The sequence below is a fragment of the Leptonychotes weddellii genome, chromosome 3 (assembly GCF_054177405.1).
Source record: "Leptonychotes weddellii isolate Sample4059 chromosome 3, ASM5417740v2, whole genome shotgun sequence".
Lineage (NCBI taxonomy): Eukaryota > Metazoa > Chordata > Mammalia > Carnivora > Phocidae > Leptonychotes > Leptonychotes weddellii.
Genome location: NC_138371.1, coordinates 23,793,759 through 23,815,547, shown reverse-complemented (window position 1 = coordinate 23,815,547; position 21,789 = coordinate 23,793,759). Strand labels below are relative to the sequence as shown.

Below are 21,789 nucleotides of genomic sequence, written 5' to 3'. Positions count from 1 at the left end.
GAGAATGAGAGAGAGAGAGCATGAGAGGGAGGAGGGTCAGAGGGAGAAGCAGACTCCCTGCCGAGCAGGGAGCCCGATGCGGGACTCGATCCAGGGACTCCAGGATCATGACCTGAGCCGAAGGCAGTCGCTTAACCAACTGAGCCACCCAGGCGCCCTATGCCAATGTACTTTTTATGTGTATGTTCCTAAAATCTAGTTTCTGTAAGATTGAGAAAGGAAGGAAAAGGGGCTGAGAGGCAGCGGGTCAGTCTGTCTAATCCTATATTGGTTTCCGGTAATAGGGGGAGGGGAAAACTACAAATACCGTAATCTAATAAAAATTTATTTTAACCCATTTTGCACAGTATTTAATACCTATGAACAAGAACTCCAGGGGGCAATCATACAAACTTCTACCCAAGAGGTGTGGAATTCTAGGAAAGAATGGTATCAAAGTATTTTCTCTTCCCTCTGCTCTACCCAGTTGTAATGGTTGCATTAAAAAACAATACCAACAACACCAAATTAAGAAGTTTTTGAAGTTTATCAAGAATACCTCTATTTGTTTCCATTAAAAGTGTCTTTATTCACTGTTTCACAGGATTTTGCAAAAAAAGAAAAAGGTACTGAAATGATTCTATCAGATTACAAATTAAATTAATGGCTGCTGCTTTTTTTTTTTTTTTTGCCCAACCAACTGAGCCACCCAGGCACCCAATGGCTTCTTTTTTGATAATAATTACTTTTAAGTGTCAAATCAAATGCTTCCTCACTTTCCTATCTTATTTATTTACTTTTAATTAATTAATTTTTTAAAAGATTTTATTTATTTGACAGAGAGATACACAGCGAGAGAGGGAACACAAGCAGTGGGGAATGGGAGAGGGAGAAGCAGGCTTCCTGAGGAGCAGGGAGCCCAATGCAGGGCTCGATCCCAGGACCCCAGGATCATGACGCTTAACGAATGAGCTACCCAGGCGCCCCATTTATTTAGTTTTTAAAAAGATTTTATTTTTGGGGCGCCTGGGTGGCTCAGTTGGTTAAGTGACTGCCTTCGGCTCAGGTCATGATCCTGGAGTCCCGGGATCGAGTCCCGCATCGGGCTCCCTGCTCGGCGGGGAGTCTGCTTCTCCCTCTGACCCTCCTCCCTCTCATTCTCTCTGTCTCAAATAAATAAATAAAATATTTAAAAAAAAAAAAAAAAGATTTTATTTTTAAGTAATCTCCACACCCAACATGGGGCTTACACTCACAACCCCATAATCAAGGGCTGCATGCTCTACTGACTGAGCCAGCTGGCCAGGTGCCCCCTCACTTTTCTATTTTAAATGATTTCTGTTATTATTACACTTATCATGATTTGAAATTTTCTTGTTTATTTATTTACTTCTTTATTTGTTGCAACTTATTTGCTTATTCACATCTTAGCAGGGATCTTGCCAGTTTCAGTTGCCATCATATTTTTAAGTTTGGCTTATAGAAGACACAAAGTATTTGTTAGGTTTTTTTTTTAAAGATTTTATTTATTTGACAGAGAGAGATACAGTGAGAGAGGGAACACAAGCAGGGGGAGTGGGAGAGGGAGAAGCAGGCCTCCCGCTGAGCAAAAAGCCCGATGTGGGGCTTGATCCCAGGACCCTGGGATCATGACCCAAGCTGAAGGCAGATGCTTAAGGACTGAGCCACCCAGGCGCCCCTATTTGTTAGTTTTTTAGTACACCGCTCCAAAATAAAAGTCACTGTTTTGATACCTATAAGGTATACCAATATATTGAAACTAAAGGATGATAAATTATTCTGTGTTCTCCTATAAATGAAACTGGGATGAAATCTGTTGAAAGCCCAGGTGTTAGTAGATGAGAGAAGCGACCACATTCTCTAGTTGGGTGGGGTTGGGTAAATGCTCAGCTTGAGTTTAGGGATTCCAGGAATCCAGTGGTTCCTGCTTCCACTAAAGCAGCTCTTCATTCATCAGCATTTCAGAGACTCTGCATAAGCTTTTGTTTGAGGAAATGATTCCAGGGCCTAAAAACAGAGTGTTTAGGAGAGGGTGGTAGAAATCATTTACATTGTATATTCTTCCCTTTCAAAGTCAATGTGCTGTAACTATTATTAATGTTACTATAAATAGTAATAGTAACAAAACTATTGCTGCCTCAATTTGAAAGCAATTATGCTTTTTTCGAGTTTTAGAGAGAATCAAACACCAAGGTTTCTAGAATCAGAAAATTTTTGCCTTTTAGCTATGTAAAAAATTAAAAGTTAAACCTTGTACTGGAGAATTTTAGAATCTTTGAATTCAAAGTTTCTCCTACCACTGTAATAATCTCATATTTGATTTCTCTTTAATAGAGCATATAAAAACATGTTTAGCGTTTCCTCCCTTGCCAGGTTGCATTTTATCTTGAGTAGATTTAAAACCAGATTAGTTGTAACAGGATTCCAGGATGTGGGCAGATGTCTATTTGTCATGGACGATATCTCTTGCAATCAGCTCCTTCATTATTTCGTTGGTACCACCATAGATTGGCTGAACTCGGGCATCCACATAAGCTCTAAATAAATCAGAAGATGACTGAGTAAATAAAAGATATTGGAAATTACAAATTTTGACTTACCAGGTAACTATTAGTTTATTTATTTAATGAAATCCGAACAATAAAAGTTCTTTATAAATTCCTTTTTTTCCACTATGGCATTCATCCTAGATTTTTATAATTATAAAATTCTATTAAGATACTGATCATCTTTATAGCTTTGTTTTAGTTTGCTTGATGAGACTGCAATTTCAAAATAACATTTATTAGTATGTTTCATTGATTTAATTTTGTAAAATTTAGCACATACAGCATTCTAAAAAAGGCTGTTTCAGGTTTAGAATGGACAGAATGTCTTAACTTCTTGTTATCTTCAATGTTCCCTTAAAAAAAAGTTGAAATCTACTGGTTTTATAGGAAACAAAAGAGAAAAGAAAGTACCTATTTTCTAACATCCCTTTAGATTCCCACTACCAATGCTGCCATCAGGAGTATAAATTGATACTTTAGAAAATATTACTTCCCACAAAGTTAACAAGTAACTTATTTTTTGAAAATGGTTAATAGTCACTCCAGTAATGTATGACATTAAAATACTGAGTGCCTAAGTCTACTGCCACAAAAAAAGAAAAAATGTTACGAGGAATTCACTTTTGGTAGCAATGATAGCAACCAGGAAACTGTATAGTTGTTTTTACCTTTTCTCATCTCATTTTATCCTCCCACTTTATCCTCTCATTTTATCCTCTCATTTTCTCATCTCATTTTATCCTCTCATATCCTTTATCCTTTACATCAGCATCAGGGAGGATAAATATTACTATTGTTTTGCAGGTAAAGGAACTGAGTGCAGAGCAGTTATATATACATGTACTAATTAATGGTTGCTATTTATTGGTCACATAACAGATAATTAATTGGCAGGCTGGAATGAGAAGGTAGGTATCTTGCCACTTTGGCAAGTATCTTTTTTATTCTATCACAATATTTTCGTTGGTATAGGCATGCAGGACTAGTTATGAGCTTTGGACTTTCCTAGTAGACAAATTCAAAGGCATTTTTTTTTCAAGCATAAAATGCTTTTTGTTTTTATTTATTTATATTTATATTTATTTATTTATTTTTAAAATTTTATTTATTTGAGACAGAGCAAGAGAGCGAGAGCACTGGGGAGAAGGGGGGGACAGAGAGAGTGGGAGAAGGAGGCTCTCCACTGAGCAGGGAGCCCAAGGTGGGGCCTGATCTCAGGGTTCCAGAATCATGACCCGAGCCCAAGGCAGCCAATTAACTGACTGAGCCACCAGGCTCCCCTGTTTTTTGTTTTTAATCTGAGACAAATTAAATGTGCCAGCTCTCTAGGAAAATGACCAGTTCTAGGACTCTCCATATTCATCATGGTACCTTGCAAACAGTGAGCACTCAGTAAATATTTACTGATTTGGTGTATTACAAAGGAATTTTAGAGTCTCAATACCTACTTTTTGATGAAACTTGAAATATGAAGACATCTGCATTTTCAAATATATTTTTTCTTCTGAACAGATCCCATTGTTGCCCACAAAATCGAGCACTTGCATGTAGAGAACCTACCTAGCATTTCAGCCTACTTCAGCAATGCTTTTAGAAATTTTTGGACTGGGCTTTTTTCTTTTTTTCCACCTTAAATAAGTTCCAATGGAGTAGGTAATGACAGAGATCAGCACACCTTTTATAGGTTACTAATTAAATTAAGTCATCAACTAAAATTGACAGAGAAAGGCAGCAGAAGGAATGTTTAACCACACAGTGACGAAGCTCTGTATCTCAGGCTGTTCTTCCTAGCAGGACAGAGTCTTGAAATGGCAAAGCTCAATAAGCCTCACTTCTTAAAGGCCCCAAGCCTAATGAGTAAGACTGAAACATGTTCACATGCTTAAGACCAATTATTTAAAAACAAAAAACAAATAAAAAGCGACGAAACAAAAAAGCAAAACAAACAAAAAACCCCAACAAACCCAAAACACACACACACACAAATAAAACAGCTTACCCCGAGGATATAAGAAACACAATCAGAATGATTTTTTCTCTCAAAGTCTGTGCCCTGCAACCACATACTGCCTAATGTGTCTAATCAGCCTTTTGATATTATCTACTATTCTCTCTTCCTAACTTATGAAAAGTTCTTTCCTCATGTCTTTGGGAAGAAAAACAGCAGTCTAGTTTAAAAGTTCGTACAATCTTTGAACTAACGAACCAGCCAAGAAGGGGATTATTATTCCTGAAAGGAAATGTAAGTCTCTCAAATTGAAACCAGGCATTTCAAGTAAGCCATCAAGCTACAATATTTGCTTGCTACTGACCTGAGGAATGGCCTCTAAGAAAACAGAGAGCAAGACTTACTCTACACTCTGATCTTGGGCTATGTGGATGGTGACTCTTCACCTCATATGCCTTTCTTGGAACCTGAACTACACTAGACAAACACTGAGCCAATACATGTCTATATTTCCAAAAGTAGTTGTAATGGCACAATCAAGTAGAAGAATATAGATATGCATTATGATTTTACTTTCTTACATTGTGAATATTGTGAATAAGATGGATTAATATTGTGAATAAAACATGAAAATGCACGGAAAAAAATTCCAGTGATGATTTAATTTGTGCTAGCATAACTCAATGTTTACTTCTGATTTCATGACTATACAAAGATAAAAATATATATCTGCTTTTGATTAAGGCTCATTTGAAATAGTTCTGAAAGGATATGCCAAAATCCAAGTCCAGGGATTGACCAAAAAATAAAATAAAATGAGTATATATATGAGTGTGCGTATATATATAAAATTTAGTTACTTCATGTCTACATTCCCAAAGAAGGGAAAAGCCCTAGTTGCTGCTGAGTTTTTATAAAAGGTTATAAATTATACACACCCTGTGATTAAAGCTTTGTGAACTGCCCCAATGGCTACAGAAAATTAGTAGATTAAATCTATACTAGAGCTTCTGTTCTTAATGTAACTTAACTAAAATGTTTAATTTTCCTCATTAAAGACCATAAGTATATCAAATGTTTTCAGTTATGTTTGCCAAAATGATAAATTTGAAAGTCAGTCTGAATACTAGTTTGATAATTTTCCCCTTCAGATAGTCTGTATTTAGATTAAAATTAGAATAGAAAAAGTTTTTAGAAGCCCATAGCATTCACATTCTCAGATTCAGAACTCAACTGGACTTCTCTCCATATAGTAAAACTTCCTTGAGAAAGTTTTATAAACTGAAAATATTGCTAAATAAGAGGAAAATTTGCTAGAGCAAAATGAATAATCAAATATTTAAGATATGAAAACTTTGATCCTTTTCATATTTAAGTTTTTTTCTGAAGTGCCAATTTTTTTTTACTTTTAAAAAGTGGTATTTTAGGGGCACCTGGGTGGCTCAGTCAGTTGAGTGTTTCTTGGTTTGGGCTCAGGTCATGACCTCATGGTCATGAGATCAAGCCCAGTGTCCAGTCATGCTGACTTGAGATTCTCTCTCTGCCCCTCCTCTGGCTCGTGTGTGTGTGTGTGTGTGTGTGTGTGCGCGCGTGTGCGCACATGCCCGTATGCATTCTCTCTATCTAAAATAAATAAAATCTTTAAAAAAATAAAATAAAAAGTGGTATTTTAGAAGACATATAAATGACCAACAGGTATATGAAAAAAATGCTCATTGTCACCAAAATCAGGGAAATGCAAATCAAAACCACAATAAGATTCACCTCACATCTGCAAGGATGGCTATTAACAAAACAAAAAAAAAAGGAAAACAGGTGTTGAGAAGAACGTGGAGAAATTGGAACCCCTGCATGCTATTGGAGGGAATACAAAATGGGGCAGCTGCTATGGAAAACAGTATGGAACTTCCTCAAAAAATTAAATAGAACTACCATATGATTTTAAAATCCCATTTCTAGGTACTGATTGTAAAGAATTGAACAGGACCTCCAAGCAATATTAGCATTCACATGTTCATTGCAGTATTATTCACAATAGCCAAGATGTGGAAACAACCTAAATGTCCATGCACAGATGAATGGATAAAGAAAATGGAATGGAATACTGTTCAGCCTTAAAACAGAAGGAAATTCTACAATATATGACAACTTGGATGGACTTGAACATTCTGTTAAGTGAAATAAGCCAGTCACAGAAAGACAAATACTATGTGTTTCCACCTATATGAGGTATCTAAAACAGCCAAATTCACAGAATCAAAGAAGAATGATGGTTGCCAGGAACAAGGGAAGAGGATAATGGGGAGTTATTAATCAATGGGCATAAAGTTACAGTTGAGCAAGATGAATAGGCTTAATTAGAGGTCTGCAGTACAATGTTGTACCTATAGTTAACAATACAGTATGGAACACTTAAAAATTTGTGAGGAGGGTAGATCTGATGTTAAATGTTCTTACCACAGTAAAATAAAATAATTAATAGTCAATGCAAATTAAAGGAAGAATAGTAACCTATTTTCTATCCACTATATTAGCATAAGGTTTAAAAAGCAGTAACATTCATAGTTTAGGAAGATAAGTTATCCTCAAACTTTTTTCATTTGAATATGAGTTGCTACTAACTAGAGAAAATAATCTGGCAATGTATTAAAATTTAAAATATGCATACTTTTGAACCAGCAGTACTACTTTTGGAACTCTGTCCTGTCATAATCAAAAACACATGTATCTAAGGGCGCCTGGGTGGCTAAGATGGTTAAGCGTCTGCCTTCGGCTCAGGTCATGGTCCCAGGGTCCTGGGATCGAGTCCCGCATCGGGCTCCCTGCTCCTTGGGAGCCTGCTTCTCCCTCTGCCTCTCTCTCTCTCTGTCTCTCATGAATAAATAAATAAAATCTTTAAAAAAAAAACCAAAAAAACAAAAAAACAAAACACAAAAAACACATGTATCTAAGACAAATGTTTAAAGGTGTTTTGTTGAAGCATTTATTCTCATAGTAAAAGAGTCGAAATAACCTGTGTAACTATGATTAACCAATAAAATATAGTATCATTTGACCATAAAGAAAGTGATATTAATCCTTCTGTATAATGATTCAAATAAAGCCAAACTTTATTATATTGGTCTCTTCACTTTAAAAATGATAAAATCCTAGTAGCGAGCTGATAACATGAAGCTGTTTCATCTGCTTGAACACACTCTGTAGTCAGATGACAAATACGAAGATTCTGCTTCTCTTTTTCCTCTACACTCAATGTACAAAGTACAGTAAAGAAATTTTCCTTTTTCTTCACATCATACTCACTTTGCAATTGGGTACTCCCACATGTATCCCCAACCTCCATGGAGCTGGACACAGTCATAAGCTACACGGTTTTGTAACTCAGATGCCCTAGATGACCAAAATAAAAAGCAAAAAAGGAACATTTGAAATGGATTTTCACGAGGTGCTTCACAATCAGGAAACAAATTATTTCTGACTGCTTAAAGACATACATTTATCAAAAAATTACAATTAGACATATTAGCCAACCAGAGAAGATTGACATAAATTATATATGAAATAAATCTCTTGACAATTTTCACATAATGAATACTTTCCTCATCAATTAGTTCTGGCTGGGTTTTTGGTAAGGCTAGAAATAAAATGTGGAAAGCATAGACTATTAGGTTTGGGCTACTTTAGACCTGAAAAGGACAAAGTAAAAACGTGAATTTGGTCTAATTTATTTAGATTCTTTGTATGATCTAAGTAACTATATAGTTATACAACCATCTATTTCCTTTTGCCTTGTAATATGTCTTTTTCTCCAAAGATATCACTTCTACCTGAAGGTTGCAATTCTGAACTTCAGTAACTGTGAAAAAACTTTTTTTAGGGATTTTCAGAAATAAACTGAAAGTAAAAGTAAAAACCTAAGAGGGAAGACTACTATTAAGGTACGCACCATTATTTAGGAAACTTGTTAAAGATTATTTGGGCATTATTATTCCCAAAGTATCTGAAATACTTGAGAAATATTCTTGATCTTATCACAGTAATTTTAACTATCATTAAAATTCTTAAGATAACTCGCAGAGATTTTATTCATCTTAACATAAAAATATAAGTTCAAAATGCTTTTCAACATATTTTTTAACTTTTAAAGTAATGTCTGCCCGGGGGGCCTGGGTGGCTCAGTTGGTTAAGCAACTGCCTTCGGCTCAGGTCATGATCCTGGAGTCCCGCATCGGGCTCCCTGCTCAGCGGGGAGTCTGCTTCTCCCTCTGACCCTCCCCCCTCTCATGTGCTTGCTCTCTCTCATTCTCTCTCTCTCAAATAAATAAATAAAATCTTTAAAAAAAAAAAAAAAGAAAGAAAACTAAAGTAATGTCTGCCCATAATGTGGGGCTTGAACTCACGACCCTGAGATCAAGAGTCGCATGCTCTACTGACTGAGCCAGCCAGGCACCCCTCGACCTATTTTTCAACAGTGGGAAACAAAGCAAAAGTAAGCATAGCCACATTTTCTTCTTTAAAATAATTTTTAACTTAAGTCATAGGACAGGTGAGGATGTTCCTAATACAACAGTAACAATATAATGATTAACAGATAAGGCTCAGGGGGCAACAATATTTGGAATTCTATACATTTTTGTATTTGGCAAGTATTTTAGTGAAATATTTACTGGGGTATAACTAGTTGCTTCCTCTGCTTCAATGTGAAGTAACAGTATATCTTTAAACTTAGTGTTTTCAAAGAACAATAAGGTCAATAGCTATCTAAATATCTCTTTTTCTAAAAATGTCTAAAAAATTTTTACACTTTTTGGGGCGCCTGGGTGGCTCAGATGGTTAAGCGTCTGCCTTCGGCTCAGGTCATGATCCCAGGGTCCTGGGATCGAGTCCCACATCGGGCTCCCGGCTCAGCGGGGAGCCTGCTTCTCCCTCTGACCCTCTCCCCTCTCATGCTGTTTCTCTCTCGCTCGCTCTCTAAAAAATAAATAAAATCTTTAAAAAAAAAAAATTTTTATACTTTTTTCAACTAGTCAAAGAACTTGCTATAAATGTAAATGTAAAATGTCTCCCTCAAAGTACAAGTTCCTAATAATGCCACATCAATTTCAACCTGGCAGTTTTATTATTTTGGAATCATTACATAAAGAAGTATCCTGCATATTTCCCCATTCTATTTCTGATTGAACTGAACACAAGTTAATGAATAATGACAGGAATTTTTTCTAGGTTATTTTTGGGCTAATGAGATGTGAGAATGTTTGTTTTTAAAACAGAGGAAACCAAACCCATTTCCAGAATCTGATTTAAACTATATTCTTGCATCTTAAAATACATAAAAACCTTATAGGAGTCTCTTTTCAATTAATTCATCTTTAATACCATTGCTACTCATCTTTAATCCCAATGAAAAGTCTTTCCAAGCCTAATAGGACATTTTCCCTTTCACTCAATTGAGCATGTGTCACTTTTGATGGGACAATCAATTTTTCAGACGTTTTTCTTAGATCTGGACAACATTTTAAATAGAAAAATGCAGTCCAATCTACTCATTTCACAGATATCAAAATGTTGGCCCAGAGAGAATTAAATTTAATTATAGTTATTCAATGAAAGACTTGGGATTCAATCTCAGGATTTTAAGTCTTAGTATTCTTGTTTGGTCTCATTACAGTGCTACTTGTCAGATAATTTGAAATTAAACCAGTACTTGAATGAACTAACCAGTCACCCTACTTCAGTATCTTAATATCTTATTTTCAATAGCAAGCTAAAAGTTAAATCCACTTGAGTAATTTTTAGCACATTATAAATAGGCTTCATGGAACCTTCCAGCATTTTTTTTTTTTAAAGTTGGTTCTTACTGTTAGTTTTTATTTTCACAGCCTTCTTCCTTTAAGACCCTCACGGCTGAGCGTAAAGTTGGAAGAATTGCATAACAGTCTGTGCAAACACCACATTTTAATTACTGAAGCATGCATACCAATATTTCGCCATGGAGGCCGTGGCAGAGTCCAGACGTTTCTTTTCATGCAGCTGAAGACAGCTGTCCACAAAAGCTCTGGTTACACAAATGTGTGTTTTTAATTCTGCCAGCTTATGCTGCACTGTCTTGAATTTAAAGGAAATGAAAGGGAAAAAATTGAGCATAGAAAAAGAGCATATTTTTAGTTACCTAGTATATCAAAAATTATATAATGGAAGATCTTTAGAGCAAAACAAAAGCAAAATTACCAGTTCTTTTTTTTTTTTTCCCCTCTCTAAGAGGCATATGTTAAACTAAATAGCTTAAATTTAAAACCCACTATAGGGGCGCCTGGGTGGCTCAGTCGTTGGGCGTCTGCCTTCAGCTCAGGCCCTGATCCCAGGGCCCTGGGATCGAGCCCCGCATCAGGCTCCCTGCTCGGCGGGAAGCCTGCTTCTCCCTCTCCCACTCCCCCTGCTTGTGTTCCCTCTCTCGCTGTGTCTCTCTCTGTCAAATAAATAAATAAAATCTTTAAAAAAAGTAAAAATAAAAAATAAAACCCACTATATTCATTGCTAGAGAAATCTGTACCAAAAGATGAAAAAAGAGATAAATACATAAACAACATCTCATGTTTTAGATTAAAATTTAGACCATTTAGGGAAATTGCCTGAAAAACAGCAATGGCTATAATAGGTGAGCACCATCTGGTGGCACAGTCCTTTAATACAGCTGTTGAAAACACCTCTTTTTCCTCCAGAATCTAAATCCATGAAGAATTTGTCTTTTTTTGCTTTTTATAAAGAATTTGTCTCTATTAATGAAATTAAGTATACACATTTCTCTATTCTGCTTCTTTGTCTTGGCGTAAAATAATAAAGTAACAAGCTGGAAGGACAACATTAAAAATATTTATTAGACATTATTTTATATTGCAAAGTATTTAATTTAGATCTACAGAATGTAGAATAACAGCATCAGAGCACTCCAGAGATAAAAGTCCAGTACGCTCCAACCTCTTTCATCTCTCTCTGCCCTTCCTTCGATCCCTCTCAATAGCTAGTCTCTAACTTGAACTGAATGATCTGTAATGGCCAATGTTAATATTTTATACTTTCTCTTGCTGGCCAAAGACAACCTATAGTAGCCTTCGAAATCATTCTCTCTACTCTCAAGGGTTTTTGACTGCTTTCACTTCAATCAAATTTTCTTATATTCCAGTTTCTTGGCTCTCATACCTTGAATTCTGATTTTACATCTGGTCTCTTTGGCACCAACTCTTGAACCTCCTTCAGGAAACTGGCTTGGATTTGACATACTAGCCTTCCACTTTGTGTAATCCCCCCGAAATACACCCCATTCTAGTTGACCTCTTAGGTTCAAGGCCCAGCTATGGTCAGCTGGCTCTGTCTTCCTTGTGGAAATTCAGACAGAACAGAGTTTTGATCATGCTGCTATGGAATTCATGAGTGAGACCTTTACTGTGGCTAATAAAGGTGTGGAAGTTAGTGACAAAGTGGCACAGTTAAAATCAAACTAGAAATTCATGTGCCCCACCTATGCACTGGCAAGTTCAAAGCCATGACTGAGTCCCCAAAAGGAAGGCTTTAGGGACCAGATTCTCAAGAGGATGCTGGCCCTGTCATTCCTATTGACTATGGCAATTCTCAAACCACAAAACTGAACCTTTTAGCATCGTTGTGGTGGGGACAGTTTGGGTACTTTCCATTTTCAGAAAAGAGTAGAAAAGGAATATAATAAGACCCAGGACCAGACAAGACCTGAGTGTCTGGAGGAGTAGGTGCTATGACGGACCGATTCCTCAGAGGTCTATCAGTATAACTACCATGCCAATGAAAAACCCAACTGACTGCATTTCCCTTGGCTTTACTCCATCCTGTTCTAGAAACAGACAATATGACTGGCACCTAATGGTTCCAAAACCAAGCAGTAGGAAGAGTGGTGCCACATTTTTTCTACCTCTGTATCCTGGCCTCTGATTCAGAACATGCTGGGTCACATCAAAACCTTCTCCCCTGCCCCACTCTTTCCCTTACCTTGTTTATCTCCCTTTCTATTCATTTATATTTAATTAGGCCAAATCTCTATCACCTAATCAGCACAAAGTTTCCCACTTCCACCCCAAACATTCAAGATTATTCATAGAAAACCTAAAGATGGAAGAAGAAATGGAAAAAAGTGAGGAAATACTGTTCTATACATTGAAAACAGATGAGTATATATCCCCTCTAAGCCTATTCCTGGTTTAGTTCAATGACACTATCTATAACACTTTATTTGGAAAATAAGCGAGAATCTGACAATTCTTTTTTTAAAAAATTTATTTTTATTTGAGAGAGAGAGAGAGCACACGCAGTGTGGAGGGACAGAGGGAGAGGGAGAGAATCCCAAGCAGATTTCCTGCTGGGAGCAGAGCCCAATGTGGGGCTTGATCCCACAACCCTGAGATCACGACCCAAGCCAAAATCAATAGTCAGATGCTCAACAGACTGAGCCACCCAGGACCCCTGAGAATCTGACAATTCTTAAGATACTTTTGCTCTCTCCCCACTGTGATGGCACACTTGAGAATTTATGCACTATTTACAATGTCAGAGAATCAAGATCTCTAAACCCACTTCCCTCACATGAGAGCTATTTCTCTGGGAATGCTGGGAGCTTCCAGAAGCTGAAGTTAAATTTCAGATCAGGATGGGCTCATTTAGAACTCTTGCTTTAATTCATTTAGTGAAGTCCACAGGTTTGAAGAAATTAATGCCTCCAAGAATACATAATTTACTCTTTGGGGATAAAGAGATTAAATATTTGCATATTCTAGACATCACATTGGGCATTAGATTTTGTCTTGGCTCTTCACTGCAGACATTGCCTCATGTTTTCAGAAATTATTCTGTAATGGATAGTGGTGAATAATTGTACCACACATTATTAGCAAGGTGCTTCTTGTGAATGATCAACACACTTGTAGCAATATTTTTAAACATTCATTAATAACTAATAGATAATACTGCAGCTAGCATTTAAAAAAAAATCCTCGAAACTTACTGAGTGAATCAAAGTATCTTTCAGAGTTCTGAAAGACGTAACTCTTCGAATCATACAATTATGGAACTGGAATACAATTTGAAGAGGTTATCTAGCCCACATTCCATTTAAACAAAACCATTAATTGTACTCTAATATATTATGACTCAAATATAAAATATAACATCGGGGTGCCTGGGTGGCTCAGTTGGGTAAGCATCTGCCTTCGGCTCAAGTCATGATCCCAGGGTCCTGGGATCGAGTCCCGCATCGGGCTCCCTACCTCAGCAGGCTCCCTCTCCCTCTCCCTCTGCCTGCCGCTCTCTCTGCTTGCGCTCTCTCTCCAACAAATAAATAAAATCTTAAAAAATATATATATACATAATAAAATATAACATGTTAGGTTTGCCATCTAATTTTATAGTTAATTAACCCCCCACTCAAGGTCTTAAGAATTGGGTAATTACTTTTTGGAGGAATGTAAAGAAGAAGTGCTATTTTTTTGCTCTCCTATTCCTTTTTGTAATATTTTGTGCTCTTAGAATCAAGAGCATACCACACAGGCAATAACTAAAGCTTGTCTTAGAAAAGAACATTGAATTTTCACTTCATTGCCCATGGGTGAAGGAAGTGGGGAAAGAAAAAAAGGTCTATCTACTTTAAATTTCTGGGTAGTAAATAGTGTGTGTGAGTTAAGAGTGTAGGTTCTGGAGTTATAATATTTGTGTTATCTTGGCAAAATTGCTTAACCTCTCCATGCCTCAATCTCCTTATCTGTAAAATGAGGGTAAATATAACACTTATTTTATAGAGAGTTGTGAAGAAAAAATGAGACAATCATTTAGCACAGTGTCTGGCACATGGAAACAATGCAATAATGAGACACTATCATTATTTATATATGAATTTTACCTAATTATTATCTAATCTTTAGAAAATCATAAGATTTGACATCAAATATGGAGAGTAGGAATGAAAGGAAATGAAAATCCTATAATAATTGCCACTTAAGTATGATAGGTCTCCATCCTAAAAAGAATATGATTTTTTTGGTGGAATGTATCCAAATGGCAGAAAGGCCCCAAACGTTCAAAATTCAAGGATAACAAAGAGAAAGGAAGGAAACTGAATAGTTAAATGATCATAAGATGACATTTGGCTAAGTATAATATGACCTTTAAAGGTCTTCTATTTCATTTTAATAACCAGAACGATAGTGTACCCAGCTCTAGAATAGGAGGTGCAAGCAAAATATTGGTTGTTCATCTTCTTTGAATACATTCCTAGACTGAATACGAAAATATTACTCAAAGATACTTATTTCAATAAAACAGAAAGATTAGAAGAAATATCTCAAAAATCCGAAAACACACATATTTACTCATAAAACCGTACTACAGGGAGCCCTAGTATACGGGCAGAAGCAATGCTACTGCCACCTAGTGAAATTTTGGTAAACTACCTCTGAAAGGAGGCAATAATAAAACGGTACTTGCTTTGAAATATATATGAATTATATATAAATTATCTATTATTATATAAAATATATATTAATATATAACATATATTAATACATGAAAGACATATATTATAAACTTTTTTCCTTCTATGGGAAAACATTATACCAATTTCCTATTTCCTTCATGGTCAAATGTCAAATCAGACTTAACATTCTGAGTTATAGACAATCTGGGTAACATCATGGTCATCTTTGTTGTCATTTAATACATATTCCATAAAAGGAGATGTAGATTTCCAACGAGATGGAAAATATGCTTATTGGGTTCACTTTTTATTTTTTAATTTTTTAAAAGATTTTATTTATTTATTATGTCAGAGAGAGAGAGAAAGAGGGAGAGAGCAAAAGCAGGGGGAGCGGCAGGCAGAGGGAGAAGCAGACTCCCTGCTGAGCAAGGAGCCCGACGTGGGACTCGAGACCCAGGACCCCGGGATCATGACCTGAGCTGAAGGCAGATGCTTAACCAACTGAGCCACCCAGGCGTCCCTATTTTTTAATTTTTTTTAAAAAATTATTTATTTCTGAGAGAGAGAGAGCACATGTGTGCAGGGTGGGGAGGGCCAGGAGAAGAGGGAGAGAGTCTTAAGCAGACTCTGTGCTCAGCATGGAGGCCGACGTGGGGCTTGATCTCAAGATCCTGAGCCGAAACCAAGAATCGGACACTTGACTGATTATGCCACCCAGGCTCCCCAAGGTTCACTTTTTATAGTATCCATAATAGGGCTAAAGGCATGAAATTGGTGGTGGTTGGATTTCAGAAGCAAAAGCTATTACAGACATACCTTGTTTTCTTGCTCTTTGCTTCATTGCACTTTGCAGATGTTGTATTTTTAACAAATTGAAGGTCTGTGGTGACCCTGTGTTGACCAAGTCTATCTGTGCCATTTTTCCAACAGCATTTGCTCACTTTGTGTCTCTGTGTCATATTTTGGTAATTTTCACAATATTTCAAACTTTTTCATTATTATTATATTTGTTATGATGATCAGTGATTTTTGATATTACTATTCTTGTTTTGAGGCACCACGAACCACGCCCATATAAGATCGTAAGCTTAATCGATAAATGTGTGTGTTCTGATTGCTCCACTGACCAGCCGTTCCCCTATCTCTCTCCTTCTCCTTGAGCCTCCCTATTCCCTGTGACATAAAAATACTGAAATGAGACCCATTTATAACCCTACAATGGTCTCTAAAGGTCCAAGTGAAAGGGAGGAGTCATACGCCACTCATTTTAAATCAAAAGCTAGAAATGATTAAGCTTCCTGAGGAAGGTATGTCAAAAGCAAGCCAGGCTGAAAGCTATGCTTCTTATGCCAGTTAGCCAAGCTGTGAATGCAAAGGAAAAGTTCTTGAAGGAAATTAAAAGTGCTCCTCCCGTGAACATGTGAGTGATAAAAAAGTGAACTTATTGCTGATATAGAGAAAGTTTGAGTGGTCTGGATAGAAGATAAAAACATCCACAACATTTCCTTAAGCCAAAACCTAATCCAGAGCAAGGCCCTAACTCTCCTTAATTCTATGAAAACTGAGAGAGGTGGGAGGAATTTGAAGAAGTTTGAAGTTGGCAGAGGTTGGTTCATGAGGTTTAAGGAAAGAAGCCATTTCAATAACTTAAACTTGCAAGTTGAAGCAGCGAGTGCTGATGCAGAAGCTGCAGCAGGTTATCCAGAAATTCCAGCTAAGATCATTAACAAAGGTGGCCACACTACACAATGGGTTTTCAATGTAGATGAACCAGCCTTATATTGCAAGATGATGCCATCTACGACCTTCACAACTAGAAAGGAGAAGTCAATGCCTGGCTTCAAAGCTTCAAAGGACAGTCTGCCTTTCTTGCCAGGGGCTAATGCAGCTGGTGACTAAGTTGGAGCCAATGCTCACTGGCCATTCTGAAAATCCTAGGGCCCTTTAGAATTATGCTAGATCTACTCTGCCTGTGTTCTAGAACTGGAACAACAAAGCCTGGATAACAGCACATCTGTCTACAACATGGTTGATTTATTGATTATGTTAAGCCCACTGTTGAGCTCAGAAGAAAAAAATGCCTTTCAAATATTACTGCTTATTAGACTCCCTGCTGAGCGTGGAGCCCTATGCAGGTCTCGATCTCATGACCCTGAGATCATGACCTGAGCCGAAATCAAGAGTTGGACGCTTAGTGGACAGAACCATCCAGGCGCCCTGATCTGTTATCTCTTTTATCTTTAAATAAAAAGATACACTTTTTTTAAAAGCAAAAAAAAAATATTACTGCTTATTGACAATGCACCTGATCACCCGAGTTCTGACTGATGGCAGTGAGATTAATGTTGTTTTCATGCCTACTAACGCAACATCCATTCTGCAGCCCATGGATTAAGGAGAAATTTTGACTTTCCAGTTGTATTATTTAAGGAATACATTTCGTAAGGCTGTAGCTGCCATAGATTCCTCTGATGGATCTGGGCAAAGTAAGTGAAAATCCTCTCCAAAGAATCCACCATTCCAAATGCCATTAAGAACATTCATGAATCATAGGAAGATGTGGAAATATCAACATTAACAGGAGTTTTAGAAGTTGATTCCAACCCTCCTGGATGACTTTGAGGGATTCAAGACTTCAGTGGACGAAGTGACCGTGGACGTGGTGGGAACAGCAAGAGAACTAGAATCAGAAAGTGGAGCAAGGAGACAGGACTCAATTGCTGCAATCTTATAATAAACTTTAACAGATGAGGAGTTGCGTCTTATGGATGAACAAAAAAGTGGTTGTTCAGTAGATTCTGGTAAAGATGCTGTGAGGATTGTGGGAATGACAACAAAAGATTCAGAATATTACACAAACCTAGTTGATAAAGCAGCAGCAGGGTTTGAGAGGACTGATTCCAATTTTGAAAGAAGTTCTATGGATAAAATGCTATCAAACAGCATTGTATGCTACAGAGAAATTGTTTGTTAAAGGAAGAGTCAACTAATGTGGCAAAGTTCATTGCTGTCTTAAAAAAAAAAAAAGGCAAAACCACCCAATCTTCAGCAGCCACCAGCCTGATCAGTCAGCAGCCATCAACATTGAGGCAAGACTCTCCATCAGCAAAAAGATTACCACTCACTGAAGGCTAGATGATGGCTAGCATTTTTAGCAATAAAGTATTATTTAATAAAGGTATGCACACCTTTTATTTTTTTGTAAAGATTTATTTATTTATTTGAGAGAGAGAGGGGGAGAGCACACACACAGGGGGAAGGGGTGGAGGGAGAGAGAGAAAGAGTCTTAAGCAGACTCTACACTGAGTGCAGAGCCCCACTCGGGGCTCAATCTCATGACCCTGCGATCAGACCTGAGCCAAAACCAAGAGTCATATGCTTAACCAACTGCACCACCCAGGTGCCCCATATGTATGTACACCTTTTAGACATAATGCTATTGCACACTTAATAGACTACAGTATAGTGTAAAGATAACTTTTATATGCACTGGGAAACCAAAAAATTCATTAGACTTGCTTTATTGCAATATTCCGGAACAGAACTGGCCAGTATTTTCTAGGTATGCCTATAAAGTACTTTGGGTAAAGTTCAGAAAGTCACAGAGTAATACTTCATGTTGGGAGGAGCCTGTGGTGTGTATTTTAAGAATCACACCTATCAAATTACATTTCAACATACAACCTTTAGAGGGCAATCAATACATATTTGCTCAATGAAGCAAAAAGGAATAAATTATGTATATCACTGTTTCTCAAAGGGAGAATATTGGCATTTTGAGTGAGACAATTAGTTGCTTTACAAAGCTATCTCTGAATTACAGGACATTTAACAATATCGGCCTCTAGAGCACCAAATATGAAACATCCCTCCCATTGCTGTGAACCCCACTTCCTGACAGTTCTAAATGCCTGGGGGGAAAAGGGCAATCACTGAGAATCACTGCGATGTGTAAATTAATGATACATAAATGAAAAGCAATATAAAATATAAAATCTTTACTTTAAAGGAAATCACAATTTAGGCAAGTCAAACCATACCATTTTTTAAAAATTTTTAAAAAGATTTTATTTATTTATTTGTTAGAAAGAGAGAAAGAGCACAAGCAGAGGGAGAGGGAGAAGGAGAAGCAGGCTCCCGGCTGAACAAGGAGCCCGACCTGGGACTCGATTCCAGCTGAGCCGAAGGCAGACGCTTAAATGACTGAGCCACTCATGCATCCCAAACCATACCATTTTTAAAAATGTTTTCTAAAGTGTGTGCCTCATTTTAGATTCAGTTTCAGAACAACTATTTTTAGATCTATTTTGTGTCAAAAAGGCAGGATACGAAGTTTTTTTCAGAATGGAAAAAGTTAACTTTTTTTTTTTTTTAAAGATTTTATTTATTTGAGAGAGCGCGAAAGTGATCACAGAGGCAGAGGGAGAAGCAGACTCGCTGCTGAGCAGAGAGCCTGATGCGGGGCTTGATCCCAGGACCCTGAGATCATGACCTGAGCCGAAGGCAAACACTTAACCGACTGAGCCACCCAGGCACCCAGGAAAAAGTTAACCTGATGAACACTCAGGTAGCAAATAATTCTCAAAATGGCCTGGGGTAGGTCCAGAACAGGAGCCAGAAGTTGATAAAAAGGTTCCCTTCATTGATTGGAACAAAATGGAGGAATATATTATGTAAGGGAAAAATAGCAAACTTTAGGGAGTGGTTAGTTCGCCAGGCAATATTCTGAGCACTCTGGGTGTACCATCTAGTCCTCACAGCAATTCTATAAGGTAGCTACAGATATTATTTACATCTTGCAAATAAGAAAGTGCTTTGGAGAGTCATCATATAACCTGACTAGACCACGGAGATCCAAGTAGCTGAGCTAGGACTTAACCATGCCTGAAGTTAATTTCTGTAATGCTGGTCCTAAAAGGCTACCAAAGTGTTTCATTTCTGCCTTGCCCTTTATAAAGCCCATCATCTAATAGGTCATTCCACTTCAAACTGTTCAAGTAGATTTCCAACTCCAGGTTTTTTGCCGGTAAAATGTTTAACCAATTTTATGACTGCCTTGTTTTTAAGCCATTCATTTAAGAAGAAACTAGAGTCGGGCGCCTGGGTGGCTCAGTTGGTTAAGCGACTGCCTTCGGCTCAGGTCATGATCCTGGAGTCCCTGGATCGAGTCCCGCATCGGGCTCCCTGCTCGGCAGGGAGTCTGCTTCTCCCTCTGACCCTCCCCTCTCTCATATGCTCTCTCTCTCTCTCTCATTCTCTCTCGCAAATAAATAAATAAATCTTTAAAAAAAAAAAAAAAAGAAGAAACTAGAGTCTAATATTTGATTGGCATGGTTAGTGATTATGGCCACCATATGTTGAGTTCTTTGGCAAATACCTTCAACTTCCTTGCAAAACCCAACCTTAAACAATCATCCACCTACTCTGTGCTTGACCCTGGATGGCTAAACCCTTCTAGTAAATCTAATACATAAAAAAGCAGAAGGTACCACTATAAACCCATGATCATTAACCTCATCTGAGTCCTCAATACTGCTAGCAGCGTTTACTACATTTTTCGAGTTAGTTCAGTCTCTCAGTTTGAAGGCGTATTTCAAATCTTCCTCTCCTTGGACACCTCCATGTCCCCTTCACTCACCTGTTTTTCAAGAACTGAGTTTCCCCATATTACTTAAGGGAAATGGAAGCCTTCATAAAAGAGCTTTTGCAATTTTCTACCAACAGAGCTAAGTATCTGAATGAACCCATACCTGTCCTCTCCTCTTTTCTTCCTGTTAAAATGGAGGAAACGTCTCTGCTGTGGGGGTGGGAAAGCCTATCTTTCCATGTGCTTTGGCACCCACAACCTAAGACTTTCTCAAATATCATATGCAGTTGATTATCTTCTTCATATCTACAATATTTCCCTCTTTCTTTTTTTTTTTTTTAAAGATTTTATTTATTTATCAGAGAGAGAAAATGGGAGACAGAGAGCATGAGAGGGAAGAGGGTCAGATGGATAAGCAGACCCCCCTCTGAGCAGGGAGCCCGATGTGGGACTTGATCCCGGGACTCCAGGATCATGACCTGAGCCGAAGGCAGTCGCTTAACCAACTGAGCCACCCAGGTGCCCTACAATATTTCCCTCTTAACTAAATCCTTTCTCTAGGTATTAAAATGTGCTTCCAGCATTCTCATCCTAATAACAAAAACTTAATAATCTCTAAATATGTCACTTGACCCCAAAGTTCTGCCCCCCATCCTCTTCTTACCCCCTAGTAACTATCTTTCTCTTAGCTACCATTCACAGCCGAATTCAGGAAGAGTTGCCTGCTATCAGTATCTTTACTTCTTCATTTCCATTTACTCCTCTACCCACTCTGGTCTGGCACCACCCCACTCTAGTCCATTAATGGCTCTTAAGAAATAACTTTCCTATCACTGTGTCCAATGGGCACTCTTTTTAAATTAATTAATTAATTTTAATTCAATTAATTAACATATAATGTATTATTTGTTTCAAGGGTACAGGTCTGTGATTCATCAGTCTTATATAATACCCAGTGCTTATTACAACACATACCCTCTCCAATGTTCGTCACCCAGTTACCCCATCCCTCCATCCCCCTCCCTTCCAGCAGCCCTCACTTTGTTTCTTAAGATTAAGAATCTCTTATGGTTTGTCTCCCTCTCTGGTTTCATTTTTTTCCTCTCTTCCCCTATGATACTTTGCCTTGTTTCTTAAATTCCACATATCAGTGAGATCGTATGATAATTGTCTTTCTCTGATTGACTTACTTTGCTTAGCATAATACCCTCTAGTT

General features: G+C 37.5%; 1 protein-coding gene across 1 annotated transcript in view; it reads right to left on the bottom strand.

Moving 5' to 3' along the window:
* Positions 1 to 543: 543 nt before the first annotated feature.
* Positions 544 to 21,789, bottom strand: part of ACADL (acyl-CoA dehydrogenase long chain) — a 45,274-nt gene continuing 24,028 nt past the window's right edge. Inside the window, exons 9-11 of the mRNA XM_006732488.3 lie at positions 10,475 to 10,602; positions 7,801 to 7,887; positions 544 to 2,537 (exon numbers count right to left, since the gene is read on the bottom strand). Coding sequence (XP_006732551.1) covers positions 2,444 to 2,537; positions 7,801 to 7,887; positions 10,475 to 10,602 — 309 coding nt within the window. The 3' untranslated portion in view covers positions 544 to 2,443. The remainder of the gene's footprint in view (positions 2,538 to 7,800; positions 7,888 to 10,474; positions 10,603 to 21,789) is intronic.